The sequence below is a fragment of the Schistocerca serialis genome, chromosome 1 (genome assembly GCF_023864345.2).
Source record: "Schistocerca serialis cubense isolate TAMUIC-IGC-003099 chromosome 1, iqSchSeri2.2, whole genome shotgun sequence".
Lineage (NCBI taxonomy): Eukaryota > Metazoa > Arthropoda > Insecta > Orthoptera > Acrididae > Schistocerca > Schistocerca serialis.
Window position 1 is genome coordinate 893,573,082 of NC_064638.1, and position 17,074 is coordinate 893,590,155.

The window sequence follows — 17,074 nt, forward strand, 5'->3', positions numbered from 1 at the left end:
TAAACATCCAGAATCCTAATCCCCTCACCTAGTTCAGATTCATTGATAATATCTTTGTGATCTGGATCGAGGATGAGGACACGCTATCCACATTCCTCAAGTACCACAACAGTTTATCCCCCATTTGCTTCACCTGGTCCTACTCAACCCAACAAGCCACCTACCTAGATGTTGACCTCTACCTCAAAGATAGCTATATCAGTACCTCTGTCCATATCAGACCTACTAACCGCAAGCAATACCTCCACATCAACAGCTGCCGCCCCTTTCATACTGAAAATCCCATCTATACAACCTAGCCACCCGTGGCCATCACTTCTGCAGTGACGAGCAGTCTCTCTCGAAGTATACAAAGGGTCTCACTGAGGCCTTTACAGACTGTAATTATCTTCCCCACCTTGTAGAAAAACAAATCTCCTGTGGCGTATCTTTCCAGTCATCAACCACCTCCCAAACTCTCACCATCCAGCCTACCACCCAGGACTGGAGCAACTGAATCACATTCCCTGCCAGAGTTTTGACTACCTCTCAGTGTGTCCTGAAATGAGAAATGTCCTTCCCACTATGCTTCCCACCCCTCCCACAGTGGTATTCCACCATCTGCCGAACCTACACAGTATACTCGTCCATCCCTACAGAATCCCTAATCCCAACCCCTTACCTCACGGCTCATATTTCTTTAATAGGCGTAGATGCCAGACCTGTCCCATGCATCCTCCCACCACCACATACTCCAGTCTGGTCACAATCACCATCTATCCCATCAAAGGCAGGGTTGCTTGAGAAACCAGCTGAGTGATCTGCAATCTAATCTGCAACCACTGTGCTGCATTCTATGTGGGCATGACAACCAACAAGATGTCTGTATGCATGAATGGCCACCAATAAACTATGGTCAAGAAACAACTGGACCACCTTGTTGCTGAGCATGCTGCCCAACACGACATTCTTCATTTCAGTGACAGCTTCATAGCCTGTATCGTCTGGATCCTTCCCAGGTTTTCTGAATCGCACAGGTTGGAAGTCTCCTTGCGATATATCCTACATTCCCGTAACCCTCCTGACCTCAACCTTCATAAGTAATTGTTCTCACCCATCTATCTCCTTCCCTCTTCCCATTCCAGCACTACACACCCCTTTTCCACTACCACCCCTCCCCCGCCCACCATCTAACCTCCCGACTGCACCTATCTCCTATCTGCCCTACCCTCTCTCCACCTCATCCTCTGCATGCTCCCCAGCAGCACTTCACAGTCCCGCACCCCTACCCTGCTATCCTTCCCCCTCCCACTCAGCCTCCTGTTGCCTCACCCATCATGTGCTGCTGCTGCTGCTGCTCATAGTGTGGCTTCAGCTGCCAGAGACTGTGGTCATGTGTGTGGGAGTTACGTTGAGAGAGAGAGAGAGAGAGAGAGAGAGAGAGAGAGAGAGAGAGAGAGAGAGAGAGTGAGTGAGTGAGTGAGTCTGTTTGTCATCTGTTTTTGAATAGAGCTTGTAGGCCGGTAGCTTATTTTGTGACAGTCTTTTAGACAGAGAGTGGGAGAGAGAGTGGGTGGGGGTAGTGGAAAAGGAGACCTATTCATGGGCCGTCTAGAGGAGTCCATCCTAAACATCCAGAATCTGTTACTCTGCATCTCCAGTATACAGTGAGTACCATGTAACCTTTTCATAATTCCATCCTGGATTTTCCACTGTTAGAAATATCAACAAAAGAGAAAACAGTTTGGGGTGTCAGAAGAAGAGGAAGAATTGATGTTTCAGAGGCAAGAGTAGATCGTTTAACCAAATTTCAAGGTACTAAAATGCAGCAACTTCGGTTTCACAAAGTTTAAGTTAATGAGTTTTTTTGTAAATACATAAGACTGTCGAATTCAATTTTTCTCTTGTTGTGGTTACCAATGAATGAGGGTGCTCTGTTTTCATGACCTTTAAGAAAAAATAAAATTAACTACACTGTATATGCATAACAGTGTTTCTGGCATTTATTTGTGAAAGTTTATGTACATATTGTCAAAGATTGTTATCATTTTTTTCCTTTTTTCTTCCTCCCCCTCCCCACCCCATCCCCACCCCCCCCCCCCCCCCCACCCCTCCCACACAAACAATACAGTTACATAAATTTTGTGGAACAATATTGTACCCCTTTAAATACTGTTTCATCTAATACACCCAATGATAATGTTAAGAAATTGTACTGTTCTATAACATACTAAGTTTTAATGAGAACATGTTTAGTTCACAACAGTTTTTACCCATTATACATTTTACTTCTGTATCTTTTAATTTGGAAAAAAATAAACTGTAGTTTGTGGGACTGTTGGTTGTAATATTATGGCCCTGTATGAAGATACCACATCAAGAACAGCCTGAAATTCTGTGGAAACTTCAGAGTTGGCAGGAAATCACTCGAGAAAAGCAATTGGAGCTGCATGTTCTGTGCAGGGTGGTGGTATCATATCTTCACGTTCCTCCTCAGATGATGACAGTAAAACATCATCATTCTCTTCTGCATCATCAGCAGAACTGATGACTGGTTCTTCAGCAGGATATATGTCTTCTGCCTGCATCCATTCTTCCATATTGATGGTACAAGAGGACACCAACAGGGTGTAAGCCTATAGAGGAGCAGCATCAGTATACAATGTTTTATCTGAATTAAACAGTTAGTTACGGAGTCTGGTGTAACTTCATCCAAAGCAGCAGATATGTTGTGGATAGCTTGGAGCACATTCCAATGTGCAACTGTTTCTTGTTGTTCAGTTGCACTGATGGTAACCTTAACAATTCAGCATGTGTAATTACTCTTGAGGTGATTATTCATTGATCCAGTGGCTGCCAATAACTCATTGTGTTAGGTGATAAAAAGATTACTTCTATGTTCAGAAGTTGCAGGGCATCGAACTGATGTGCCGAACAGTGGTCCAAAGGTAGCAAAATATTTTCTTCCTTGCAACCATTTGTTGCTGAACTTTCAAGAGCTAACTGTGGAAGAGAGATTTGGTCATCGAAGCCAAATTGTTATTCTCATAGTGGAGTGGCAGATTGAATAGGTCGACATTTTTAAAACAACATGGATTTTTGTATTGTGCTGTCACAAATGCTTTAAGCTTCTCAAAATGTCTGAATTACAACAGAAAATGGTCAGTTCTTGCTGTTTTTTCTTCATGACATTTTTTGTCCTTGTCAAAAGTTTGTTATCTCCTCTCCTCCCCCCCCCCCCCCCTGTCACTAAATTACAGGAAATGCTGGCTTCATCCATGTTATACACATCTGTTAGGTTATACAAATGAAAAAACTAGGATTGAAATTCCCATAGCCACTCATTGCCATCTTCCTCATATACTCTTTGTGCCCCCCACAGACACTCACAGCACTGACTTTATACTGCTTCTGAAAATGTCATAGCCAGCCCTCAGAACACACAAACCCTGAAATTCCCTTTTTGTGGTCAATTTTGTGAGCCCTTTCTTGAAGCGTGGGGCTAGACAATAAAATTTGCTGTGAGCACATATTTTGGAGGTTTACATGACATGTGTCTGTTTCCTGTGCTGAACTTATTATCGATGAAAGAGTAGACTTCGAGGTCTGACAGTATTCTGCAACCTTTGTTTTAGCCTTCCCTCTATTGTTGACCATATTTAGAGTTTGCTGCTTTCATTTTAACATCAGAGCATTATGCCTTCATTTATGTTTTAGCAGCATATTATGATTGATGGAGTGAAAGGAAAAAATCAAATTCACCGTTGACAGAGACAGAGAGCTCTCAGGATTGTTGCATGTCACACATTTCATATGGTCTGGTGTCCAACCCCTCTCTTCCCTGCCGCTGTGTCTTACACTGTGGTAATGACATGTAAGCAGCAAGGAAGCAATGGGGCCATTGTTGCAAAATTGCAGTATGGTACATTATTGAGAAAAATTATGTGAAATGCATAGCGAAAAATACTGTAGTGCACAGCGCCACGTATGTACATACTCATTTGGTCCAAACGAGGAATAAGATAAGGCAAATGTAGTGTGGGGACCAAATTTTAGTTTGTAGTACAAATTATACAGAATTCAATTTAAGCGGTAGTTTTTTATGTAATTTGGCAGGGACTAAATGGCTGTTACAGGTTAACATAGTTTACAGTTTATCTCATTTTGAAATAGCAGTGGTCTACTGTACTGTATGTCATGGAAAAAGCAGGCTTTGGCAGCAAATTCACTGCAGTGGTGGTGCAGAATATGTTCTGTAGTACATTTCAAAGTGTGTTGTTAGTTTATATCTATTCACTCTTACACAAGATTTGCAGTTATCGTATCTAATGTGTTTCATGTATTTGTATCCAAAGTGTTTCCCTTTTGATGTCCTTTATTAATTTTGCATTTTGTTGTGATCCTTAATGTTCATCCCAGCTACAATAAGTTCTCTGCTTTAGCATCACTCCTCCATTTTTTTCTTTTGATGTACGTAACACTTTAGAGGTAATGCAGGATTAGATTTAATAATCAGTAAAAAAAATAGGATCGCAGATAAGCTATTATGTACAGCATAGTGAATGTATTATTGTAGCCGAGATAGACATGAGGCCCACACCCACCACAGTAGTACAAGTTTATATGCCAACCAGCTCCACAGATGAGGAGAAAATTGAGGAAATGTATGATGAGACAAAAGAAATTATTCAGATAGTTAAGGGAGATGAAAATTTAATAGTCATGGGGGACTGGAATTTGATAGTAGGAAAAGGTAGAGAAGGAAAAGTAGTAGGTGAATATGGGCTGGGCTGGGCAGGGCAGAAGAGAATGAAAGAGGAAGCCACCTGGTAAAATTTTGCACAGAGCATAATGTAATCATCACTAACACTTGGTTTAAGAATCTCAGATTGATTATATAATGATAATACAGAGATTTTGGAACCAGATTTAAAAATTGTAAAAAATTTCCAGAGGCAGATTTGGACTCTGACCACAATTTATTGGTTATGAACTGCAGATTAAAACTGAAGAAACTGCAAAAAAGTAGGATTTTAAGGAAATGGGACCTGGGACCTGGATAAACTGAAAGAACCAAAGGTTGTAGAGTGTTTCAGAGAGAGCATTGGGGAACAACTGACAAGAACAGGGGGAAGGAATACAGTAGAAGAAGAATGGGTAGCTTTGATAGATGAAATAGTGAAGCCAGCAGAGGATCAAGTAGGTAAAAAGGAGAAGGCTAGTAGAAATCCTTGGGTAACACTGGAGATATTGAATTTAATTGATGAAAGGAGAAAACATAAAAATGCAGTAAATGAAGCAGGCAAAAGGCAATACAAAAGTCTAAAAAATGAGATTGACCGGAAGTGCAAAATGACTAAGCAGGAATAGCTAGAGGAAAAATGTAAGGATGTAGAAGCATATTATATCACTGGGGTAAGATAGATGGTGCCTATAAGAAAATTAGAGAGACCTATGGAGAAAAGAGAACCAACTGTATGAATATCAAGAGCACAGGTGGAAAACCAGTCCTAAGCAAAGAAGGGAAAGCAGAAAGGTGGAAGAGGTAGTATATAGAGGGTCTATAAAAGGGATGTGTACTTGAGGGCAGTATCATGGAAATGGAATAGGGCATAGAGGAAGAAGAGAAGGAAGATATGATACTGTGTGAAGAATTTGACAAAGCATCGAAATACTTAAGTCGAAACAAGGTTCTAGGACCTTGTTTCAACTTGGATAACATTCCATTAGAGCTATTGATAACCTTGGGAGAGCCAGCCATGACTAAATTCTTCCATCTGGTAAGATGTATAAGACAGGCGAAATACTCTCGGACTTCAAGAAGAATATAATAATTCCAATTTCAAAGAATGCAGGTGCTAATAGGTGTGAATATTACCAGACTATCAGTTTAATAAGTCATGGTTGCAAAATACTAACATGAATTCTTTACAAAAGATTGTAAAAACTGGTAGAAGCCAAACTTGAGGAAGATAATTTTGGGTTCCGGAGAAATGTAGGAACATGTAAGGCAATCCTGACTCGATGATATTCTCTTAGAAGGTAGATCAAGGAAAGGCAAACCTACATTCATAGCATTTGTAGACTCAGAGAAAGCTTTTAACAGTGTTGACTGTAATAGTCTCTTAAAAATTCTAAAGGTGACAGGAGTAAAATACATGGAGCGAAAGGCTATTTACAACTTGTGCAGAAACCAAATGGCAGTTATAAGAGTTGAGGAGCATCAAAGGGAAGCAGTGGTTGAGAAAGGAGTAAGACAGCGTTGTAGCCTATTCCAGTGTTATTCAATCTGTATACTGAGCAAGCAGTAAAGGAAACAAAAGAAGAATTTGGAGCAAGAATTAAAGTCCAGGAAAGGACTTGGAAGAGCATTTATGGACAGTGTCTTGAATGGAAGACACAACATGAACATCAACAAAAGCAAAATGAGGACAATGGAATGTAGTCAAATTAAATCAGGTGATGCTGAGGGATTAGATTAGGAAACAAGACACTGAAAATAGTAGACACGTTTTGCTATTTGGGGAGCAAAATACCTGATGATAGTCAAAGTAGAGAGGATATAAAATGTAGACTGGCACTGACAAGAAAAGCATTTCTTAAGAAGAGAAATTTCTTAATATCGAGTAGAGATTTAAGTGTCAGTAAGTTTTTTCTGAAAATATTTGTATGGAGTGTAGCCATGTATGGAAGTGAAACATGGATGATAAATAGTTTAGACAGGAAGAGAATAGACGCTTTTTGAAATGTGGCGCTACAGAAGAATGCTGAAGATTAGATGGCTAGATAACAGAACTAATGAGGAGGTACTGAATAGAATTGGGGAAAAAAGAAATTTGTGGCCCAACCTGACTAGAAGAAGGGATCGGTTGGTAGGACACATTTTGAGACATCAAGAGATAACCAATTTAGTACTGGAGGGGGGTAAAAATCATAGTCAGAGATCAAGGGATGAATACACTATGAAGATTCAGAAGGATGTAGGTAGCAGTAATTACTTGGAATGAAGAGGCTAGTATAGAATGCAGTAGCATGGAGACCTGCATCAAATCAGTGTTTGGACTGAAGGTAACAACAACAAAGACTTTGTCTCACAGATTCATTGTAAGTTTTCAAGTTTCTTAATATTATCTGTTTCTCGTTATTGCCAATTTCTGTTACATGTGACCATTTGGTATCTTGCTCAGTTTTGGATTCTTCTTCATTTCACCTATCTGCCCTCTCCTCCAATCGTACAAATCAGAGTGTCTGTACATGACCCAAGGAATCGTGGCAAGGCCAAACTACCCGTTGCCCTCCTTCCATGTCAGTAGTATTTAGGCCTAAAACAGACATATTATTCAAAGTGTCACTATTGGAGTTTAAGTCCTATTATGTTGTGCATTCTTTTAGTCAGTGTTTTCCACACATTCTTTCCTTGTTGATTCTGTGGAGAACTTCATTTTTTTATCTAATAAGTCCACTCAGTCTTCAGCATCCTTCTGTAGCACCACACCTCAAACAATTTGAGTCTTGTCTTTTCTGTTTTTTTCTGCAGTCCACGATTCACTTCTATATCACCTTCTGTGCCTCATAAAAGTTTTATACATTTCTTTCTCAAATTAAGACCTATATTTGATATTAGTAGACCTTTTTCTTTGCGGTAGTTTTTGTATATTTAAGTGCTTGATTCTACACTTTGACATTCCTTAAAAACATTGCAGGATCATGAGCTCTCGCTTCCATATGTCAGACCAGCAGTGGAAGAACAATGAAAAGAATTCATCAGACTTGCTGTCAGATCAGACTGATAGAAAAATCACTCGGAATCAGAAGAGACGTCACGATGAAATTAACCACATTCAAAAGGTAGTAGCTCTGTAGTTGAAATATTAATTAAAACTTTGTACATGATTGCTAATTTCTTTCTTGTCCCCTTATGGGGTGAGATTAAATGGACTTGTAAATATACTGCAGTGCTTTTAGCTTGTATTACTTGCCTGTGTCAAATAATATGTAACATACACTTAATGTAACTCAATATTTAGACATATGCTGAAATGGATCCAACAACTGCCGCATTGGAGAAAGAACATGAAGCAATAACAAAGGTAAAATACATTGACAGAATTCAGATTGGTCGTTATGAGATAGATACTTGGTACTTTAGTCCATATCCTGATGAGTATGGGAAGCAATCTAAGCTTTGGATATGTGAATACTGTCTTAAATACATGCGGCTGGAGAAGACTTACCGTTACCATATGGTAAGTTAAAAAAAAATCATTATTCACAGTTTTATCATAATTGATTTTGTGTGAACAGGATATAAAATATTTATCTTGATAAAACTTAATTATATCAGTTTTGAGGTCCCATTGAGATTGTAAAATCATATAGAAATATCTTTCAATTTGTTGCAGAGTGAATGCACATCAAGACAACCACCCGGAAAAGAAATTTATCGGAAAGGAACATTGTCCATTTGGGAGGTGGATGGGAAAGATCATAAAATATACAGCCAAAATTTGTGTTTATTGGCAAAGTTGTTCCTTGATCATAAAACATTATATTTTGATGTGGAGCCATTTCTATTTTACATACTGTGTGAAGTAGATAAACATGGAGCACACCTTGTGGGGTACTTCTCCAAGGTAAGGGCATCATAAATGTATGTGAACTGGATTGATCATTCAGATGTTTTGCATGAAATAAAAGTTACCAATGAAGGAAAAAAAACTTCATTGACCAATTTTGCAGGAAAAGCAGCGTATAAAACAAATCACGTAAATAAAACCAAAACTGAAATATTATTACTATAAATTATAAAATAATCCTATATAATGTTACTGTGAACAGTATTGTTCGCTAACTGAGTGTGGTGCTGATCAGAAGCACACTAGTGCCAGCCACCTTAGCAGATTTCCTTGTTTCCAGTTTCTCCCATAAGAAATTCCAAGTTACTGGGTGAGTATATTGGACTTGAAAACACAATGAAGAAGAAGAAAATACTTTCAAGAGAATTACAGATTGACAACACATGTATTAACTGTCTTATCACAAGAGAAGTCCCTTCACTTAATAATAAAAAGAAAGGTGGAAGAAGAAGCAAATTATTACTAGGGTTTGTCAGGAACAACCCTCAATAGTATAAGATGAGGGAAAGAAATCAAGAATGAGAAGCCAGTAACATAAATGATTTACAAACTGCAACTTAGGTATGACTGAAAGGGCAGTTGACAAGCATGAGATAAGGAGAGATTGGGATATTTTATAGTAATCTTTATTACCACATTCATCACTTTGTACAGTGAATTTGTGTCTCAATTTTTTGCATAAAGAAGGAAAATTTAATATTGTACATCAGGTATAGTCAACCTCCTTTACCTACCACCCACTTCTGTATGTCTCTTGGTAGTAAAATTTTCTAACCGGCCACCAGTTCCACAGCAATGGGAATTGGTAAATTAGGGAAGTAACTTTACAAAATTTGTAAAGCAGAGTTGCAGCAAGCTAAAGCATCCAGTAATAATTATTTACCAAACACTTTGTCAACATTTTATGAAAACCTAATAAAAATGTTTTTAAAACCCATGCCACCTAGCACCCACTATGAAAGCTGGAATGCGCATTACTGGGCAGTAGAGACCAGGTTGACTAACTACCAATGTTTTACATTATGTCTCATCACCTTCTCTCTCTCTCTCTCTCTCTCTCTCTCTCTCTCTCTCTCTCTCTCACGTCATCCATGGGCTCCATCCTGTACAGTCGTTTACAAGGTATTCTGATAATACTCCGTTAGTTCATTCATCCTGGGTTGTCTCAAAGCTGCCATATTCTTTATTTAATCTGTTAATTAATTATATAGTTAAACAAAGGTGGCTGGAAAATTAACTGGATGCAGAAGATCTTGTATCAAGTGGTTCAGGTGAATATAGAAAAGAAAATAAAGAGAGAGAATAGAAACTGAAAGATTGGAGCAAAATACTAAATTATTTGGGATGGTGCTGTGAGGTGTAAGATTTTCATGTGGCAGAATGATGGTTAAAATTCTTATCCAACCATCCAGATTTAGTTTTTATGAATTTCTCTTAATTGCTGCAGGAAAATTCCAGTACCGTTCCTCCAAAAAGACACTGTCAATAATCTTCCTTATCCTTCTCCAATCCACATGTGTGGTCTGTCTCCAATGACCTTTTTCTGAAAAGGATGTACCTTCTGCTTCCATCAGTTCCCATTTGATTTAAACTTAATCTCTCTTTCCCATCTCTGGCATTTTATTTTTTCTTTGGCACCTTCTTTTCCAAATATTCCTCTCTTATTTGTAACTTACTATTTGCCCTGTCTCCACATCATACCTATCAGTCTTTTGAATCCTGTTTGTCAGTTGCATCTCATAATGGAGATCTTGCCTCCTGAACTGTACCGTTGTTTTAAGTGCCATTCCTGAAAGTCACATTTCTGTTAATCATTGTCTCTATGTATTGTCCACCAGGCACACAGTGATTAAGCTGCTGGCATTGTATTTGAGAGGAGCAGGCTCAAATCTTCATCTGGCCACCTTAATTCTGATTATTTGTGGCCTTCCTATTTTGTTTCAGACAGTTGCTGGAAACAGTTGAATTAAATTTAGTGACTCATAACTGGTAGAATCAGTGGAGCGATATCAGTTAATAGCCCAGTCAAAGAAGATGAAAAAAGTTTGAGTAGAGGAAAAAATTTGTGTACTCACAAATTTCTTTGACATTGGTAGGACTTTAATCATAGTAATCTCCTTTTTGTCTACCAAAATCTACATGTTGATAATTTCTTTCATGAAAATGATTATTTTTTGAGAGATTGCCTATATTTTAAAAACACTTACTCCGTTTGAGTTATGATGAGGCTTATATTGTAATAATGTGTCTCATTTTCTTTCTTTCAAGACTTTCTTCATTGCGTGAAGATTGTGTAGAAGTGACCCCCTCCCCCAAATGCAAACACACACACACACACACACACACACACACACATACACATACACACATTTGATAACTTCAAATGTTATAAACATGTCTCCCACATCATCTCTCTCTCTCTCTCTCTCTCTCTCTCTCTGTGTGTGTGTGTGTGTGTGTGTGTGTGTGTGTGTGTGTGTGTGTGTGTGTGTGTGTAGGTGTAGGAATGGGGGCATGTGGCGCACACGCACCCACACATACATTTTAGTTGCTACAATTTTCTCATTGTCATTTCAGGAAAAAGAATCACCTGATGGAAACAATGTAGCTTGTATTCTAACACTGCCACCATATCAGCGTCAGGGTTATGGTAAACTGCTGATTGCATTCAGCTATGAACTCTCGAAGATGGAATCTGCTGTTGGGAGTCCAGAGAAGCCTCTGTCAGACCTGGGAAAACTGAGCTACCGTTCTTATTGGTCATGGGTTCTTCTTGAAATTTTAAGAGATTTCCGAGGAACACTTTCTATCAAAGAACTCAGGTACTGTGAACTAATCTGGTATGTAGAAGTTGGTACTTCTTCTTTTGGTTCCATATACTAGAGGTGAGGTGTTTCAGACTAGTGAGAAATAGTATTAGCATCTACTGAACTCTGTTTGTGTGCTTAAAATAAACTTCATTGTGTTATCAGTTGTAAGTTTCTAATAACAACAGAATAATATCAATAAATCCATCAAACCAACTTTGAGTAATTAGTATTTGTTTAATATAGTCATCTGCTGTGAAAATTTTGTGACAATGTTTTGTGTGGTTCCACTAAAGTACTTCTCTTAAAAAGACACGAAGAACTATTCTAATCTGCTCCAAAATAATATTGTATGACTTGGAAAAGTTATGTTTTTATTGATTTGGTAACCTTTTTCTCGATGATGTTTGAACACAGGAGATATCTATGGACAGCTACTGGTGTAATGGTAAACTCTCATGGCTGTTCATACATTGCCACTCTATAGTAAGAAGGGTTGTCAATGTGGGAAGTTGCCCACCCATTTGGTGTGCACATAGCGACATCATTAGAACATCCATCCATTATTGTGGCACACAGAATACTGAAGATCTGCCCCATAATGGTCACCAGTGTACAACATTAGCATTGCTGGATGACTACTAACTACATATTATGGTTGGTACGTAACCGGAGGAGAGATGCAAGAATGCAACAGAACTACCTTCTTGAAACCCCGCAAAAGCATTTTGTTGCGCAAAGAAAGTGGGTAAGAGAACACTTGGAATGTTACCTGGATCAATGGCATAAAGTTCTTTTCGCCAATGAGTCCAGCATTTGTCTGAAGCCCAATATTATTTGTAGAAGAGTGTCTATGTGGCCTGGCATTAATGCACATCTTAAGCATGAGCACACCTCATGAACACCATCCTCTAGGAGGCAAAAATCTCTGAAAAGGAATGGTTTGTCTGGGGTGTGTGCAGAGATACACGTAATTGAACATGCTTGACAGCTGTTGAAACTTGGAGTGCATCATCACAGGCTCCCTACACTGTGGGTGACCTCAAGAGGATATTTGTTGAAAAGCAGGGCAGGTTTCAACAGAAGTTTCTTGACCACTTTGTGAACAGCATGCCAGTGGCTGAGACAGTTGCCATCACCATGTGCATGAGATGAAACATCATGGTATGGAATGTTACCGAGCAGCAAATTTTGGTTTTACAGATGTGCACTTTTGGACAGACTGTCTTTATTTTGTTTATTGCTTTTATTTCTCAGTAATGAAATAGACATTCCCCCTTTAAGGCTTATTATTTATTTCCTGCCCTGCCCCCCCCCCCCCCCCCCCCCAGCTCTTAAGCCCAAAGATTTTGTGACAGTTTATTTGTGGTTACTTGCTTATATGTTCTGATTATTTACAACTGCACATGGACGTTTACTGAGCTCCAGTTACCTTATTCTGTCAATTAAAAACTTTAATTGCATTCAGTTTGCCAATACTGCTGGAATTTATAATAGCTGGAGTTCCTCACTGGAAGTGGTTTCCTATGTTCCTAACCCACTACACAGATATAAAAAATGTGAGTAATTCAGCCCTACACTTTTGAATGTGGGACTCATGCGGGAAATGTGATTCGTCTTCAAAAGAACCTGGAGTAGAATATTTACTGCTCAATCAATCCTCCAGTATAGAGTAGAAACTGTCCTGTTTTTGTTGAGTGGCAGGAAATCCAAGACATCAAAATTATGAAACAAATACCACATGCAGAGGCAAAGAAACTATGTAAGACATAGCAGCTACCAACAATCTCATCTTTTATCTCTGTAATTAAGAAATTATTTTCCAAAACACATCAAACATATGTATAGGGTTCACCAAGGCTTCGTTGAAGGAAAAAAAAGGAATAGTAAAACTTCTTTTCATCTGTCTCCAAGAAACCCACTGGAAACACTGAATTGCTCTTGTAATAAGCAGCTGAACTCTCCACAAGGATGATGACCAAACTGGTGAGAGGGCTAAGAGGAGCTTTGCTGTTTTTATCAATGACTAATACCACATCTCACCTGTTGCCCTCACCACAGTCTTAAAGGGATTTAAAGTCCCAATATAAGGTCAAAGGAAAGTCATAGAGTGATCACTGCTTCGTCTACCAAGTGAATCTGTAGACAGCAAGACTTTGGTGTCTGCCATTGTTCAACTCCTCCAACCATTCCTCCATATGAGGGATGGTAATGCACAAAATGTGCTGTGCAATTCTTCCTTTATCTCCTAAGGGGAAAGAATCATGAGTCACTTCAGCACTGTCTCCTGGTTTCCTCTCTGCTATTGACCTGACAGTATGTATCACAGATGCTGCTACACAGCAGACATCTGCCAGTCTTGCTCAAGCAACCACTTCTCAGTCTGAAATCACCTACAAGAGAAGACAGCCCCCAAAAGTGAGCCGGCCGCTGTGGCCGAGCGGTTCTAGGCGCTTCAGTCTGGAGCAGTGCTGCTGCTACGGTGGCAGGTTTGAATCCTGCCTCGAGCATTGATGTGTGTGATGTCTTTAGGTTAGTTAGGTTTAAGTGGTTCGGAGTGTAGGGGACTAATGACCTCAGATGTTAAGTCTCATAGTGCTTAGAGCCATTTGAACCCAAAAGGGAAGTGCGAAAATGGTTGTTCAGTAGGTCTGAGTGACTACTTGACAGGCAGCTACTTATGGCTGAATGCCATGACTTTCTAAGACTGTATCACAAACATAATTCACGAGACTGCTGAAGCATATATACTAAACTCTTCACGCTGACTTGGAAGATAGCCTGTTCCTTGATGTAGTTAAGATTGCAATTCTACAGTCATTGACAGGTGGGTGCCCCTGAAGGGTCTTTTTTGAAGTGTGTCACTGTGTTATGAAGCTGGACCATTGACTAGCTTGAGTCCCAGAAACTTCTAATGTGGATTCAAGAGATAAAATTCTACTATCAATAACCTGACCTTACTGTAGGCATCTATATGACACACCTTTCACACAAGAAACACACAGTAGACATCTTCTTTTCCATAAAAAGTATGTAGTTCTACTAAGCAGCTTAAAGTCTTAAGCAAGCTCACAAATGGGAATTACATGGCACACTCCCTGCATGCAGTCCTTTTTGTCTAAATGTTATGTCAGTTGCCCTATTGGCCATGTCCAGTTGTAATGACAGTAAAAAAAATATTCCTTCAGTTTGAATTCCACAAGACTTCAGTGTGGTCCCTGCTCTATTGGAAATGCATGGTTTATGGGTCAGTACCTTACAGTCACTGATATGGTTGACCATTTGGGGATCAGGTTGACAACATGGGCATTTAAGATGGATTCTACACCCAGTTTCACTGCTGAGGCTGCCAAACCATCATTTGCCACCAGCAGTAGCGTGACGCGCACATTTACAAATTGACTGTGAGCAACAAGGTTATTTGATATCTGCACAAAGCAGAACTTGCTGGCTGAAATATAGAATTTTCCAGATGTAACAGTACTTATGACGAGGCTCTCTGAATTTATTTTATGGTATATAAAGACTCGGAGGAATCTTTTTTCCTTCTTATAGTGGTAACTGAATTGTATGTCATAAAGTGGAAATAGCACCAAAGACACATAAAATTGATGTATTCACTAAAATAAAATACAATACACAACACTACAACAACAGACATGGCTGTGTACTTCCAAACTTTCAGAATTACATTTCTCTCTCTCTCTCTCTCTCTCTCTTTTTCCTGAGGGAAACACAAATTAACGTGAGCCAGTGAGCTGTTCACACTGTTGATGACTGAAGGTAAAGAAAAATCAAAATTGTAGTAAGATCACATTAATACGATACCAATGCAGACAGGACAGCCACATTGGTAGTTAAATAGTTTTTGGTAAACTAAGAAGGGAAGTTCCCGTGACAGTCTTAGAAAAAATTACTAAATTTCACTAAGGGGAATAACCAGTGTCGAACAGGCTCTTGGTGCGGTAATATAGCTAAGTGGTGCACTTTGATGTAATTGTTTGCTGCTACGATTGTAAAATATTGTTCTCTAATGACATTTGGAAATACTACTTCATCATTATGCTTACCAAATACCATGAAAGAACAGAACATCCTTTTGTGTTGAGATGATACAGTAAGGGTCTTTTGCAGTGATTGTCAGTCTCTTAATTCACAGTAGAAAATACTAAACAAATTCCCATACTTTAAAAGAACTTTGGGTAAATCAGAATGCACCATGCTCACATCAATCTCAATTGGTTTGTTTTACACATTTTTTTATATCTAAAAAAATATATTCTATGCTTTTTCTAAGAAATAACTATTTATTAGTTTGTACTGTAGGTTTAAGGGAGACCAAGCACTTACCAAAAAACAAAAGGGTTGAGTAGTCAACAGGCACACACAAAGGAAAGAAAACTTGTTAGCTTTCGTAGTCATTCTTTTACGAGCTAGAGTAGAAAACACACACACACACACACACACACAAACACACACAAACACACTGTCCCTACACGATGCCAGCAAGACTAAGTGCCAATGCTATTTTTCTGCAGGTGGACTTGTTATGGTGGATGGTGGGAGTAGTGTTGGGTCGTGTGGATTGAGGAAGAGGGATGTGGGAGGCAGGGAGAGGGACTGGAGGCACAATCACAAAAGTTGGCAAGACTATGTTGATTGCCTGCCTCTGAGTTGCCTACCTCTAGCTGTGGACAGTAACACTGTCAGATTTGTAATGAACTGTGCCATACTATGGATGAGAAAAGAAAACATCCACTGGTTGTACCAATCTAGTACTGTTGCAGGGATCAGCTTCTTGTGAAATTCAACATCTGCTGGAACTGTCTCATTATATGGAGCATAGTCTTTATTTGCTAACAAGCAACCTAAAAAAAATTTTAATCTCTGCTGTGCAAATGTGGCCATTACACCTCTGCTGAGGAACATTTTCAAATCCCTTTTTGTTATGTTTGGTGATTTGCAGGTATATGCTTTCACATTGGGTGAATGAAGCATCATGGTTGCTGGAAATTTGCCACTGGGTTCCAAGACAATAATATACACTTGTGGAAGAAAAGTGCCATCCATTACAATAACAGGCATTATCATGTATGAATGGGCAGTTGTTGCATCAGAACCCACAACACTATGAATTGCCTTTGCTCTACATTAATTACCTGCTCTAGTGTAAAATTATATTATCCAATGAAACACCTTACTTACTCACCAGTTTTCCTTTGTATATCAGTGGCATTACCAACAGATCCACTGTCAACTTTACATGTGAACATGTGAGAAACAACCTCCCCTGACCACTACAGCCATGTTTTGAAAGCTTTGAATGTTAAGGTTATTTGGATCAATTTGTGCTTTAAAAAACATCAGCCAAATTTGTAGTTTTTTCCATGTGTAATTTCATGTTGTTTTTGCATTATAATAAACGGAATCACATACCTCTTACTTTATTCTTTCTCATTCATGTTTCTGTCATAACTTTACAAGGTGTTTTTTTTACAAAAGTGTCTTGCTTTTTAAATTTCTTTTTTGTGCTATTACAGTTGTGAATTTGACTCTAGGGGACATGTCTAGGTCTACACCAGGAAGGTACCATTGTGGAGGATCATTTCCTCTTGGCTGCTTTGTCCAGACTTTGTAAGCCACAGTGAAGTA

The 17,074-nt window shown here is 39.0% G+C and overlaps 1 protein-coding gene across 1 annotated transcript in view; it reads left to right on the forward strand.

The window, feature by feature from the left end:
• The window catches only part of LOC126411481 (histone acetyltransferase KAT8), a 98,842-nt gene that overhangs the window by 67,544 nt on the left and 14,224 nt on the right, over window positions 1-17,074 (forward strand). Inside the window, exons 3-6 of the mRNA XM_050081366.1 lie at window positions 7,683-7,827; window positions 8,007-8,225; window positions 8,382-8,612; window positions 11,193-11,437. Of these exons, the coding sequence (XP_049937323.1) occupies window positions 7,683-7,827; window positions 8,007-8,225; window positions 8,382-8,612; window positions 11,193-11,437 (840 nt within the window). The remainder of the gene's footprint in view (window positions 1-7,682; window positions 7,828-8,006; window positions 8,226-8,381; window positions 8,613-11,192; window positions 11,438-17,074) is intronic.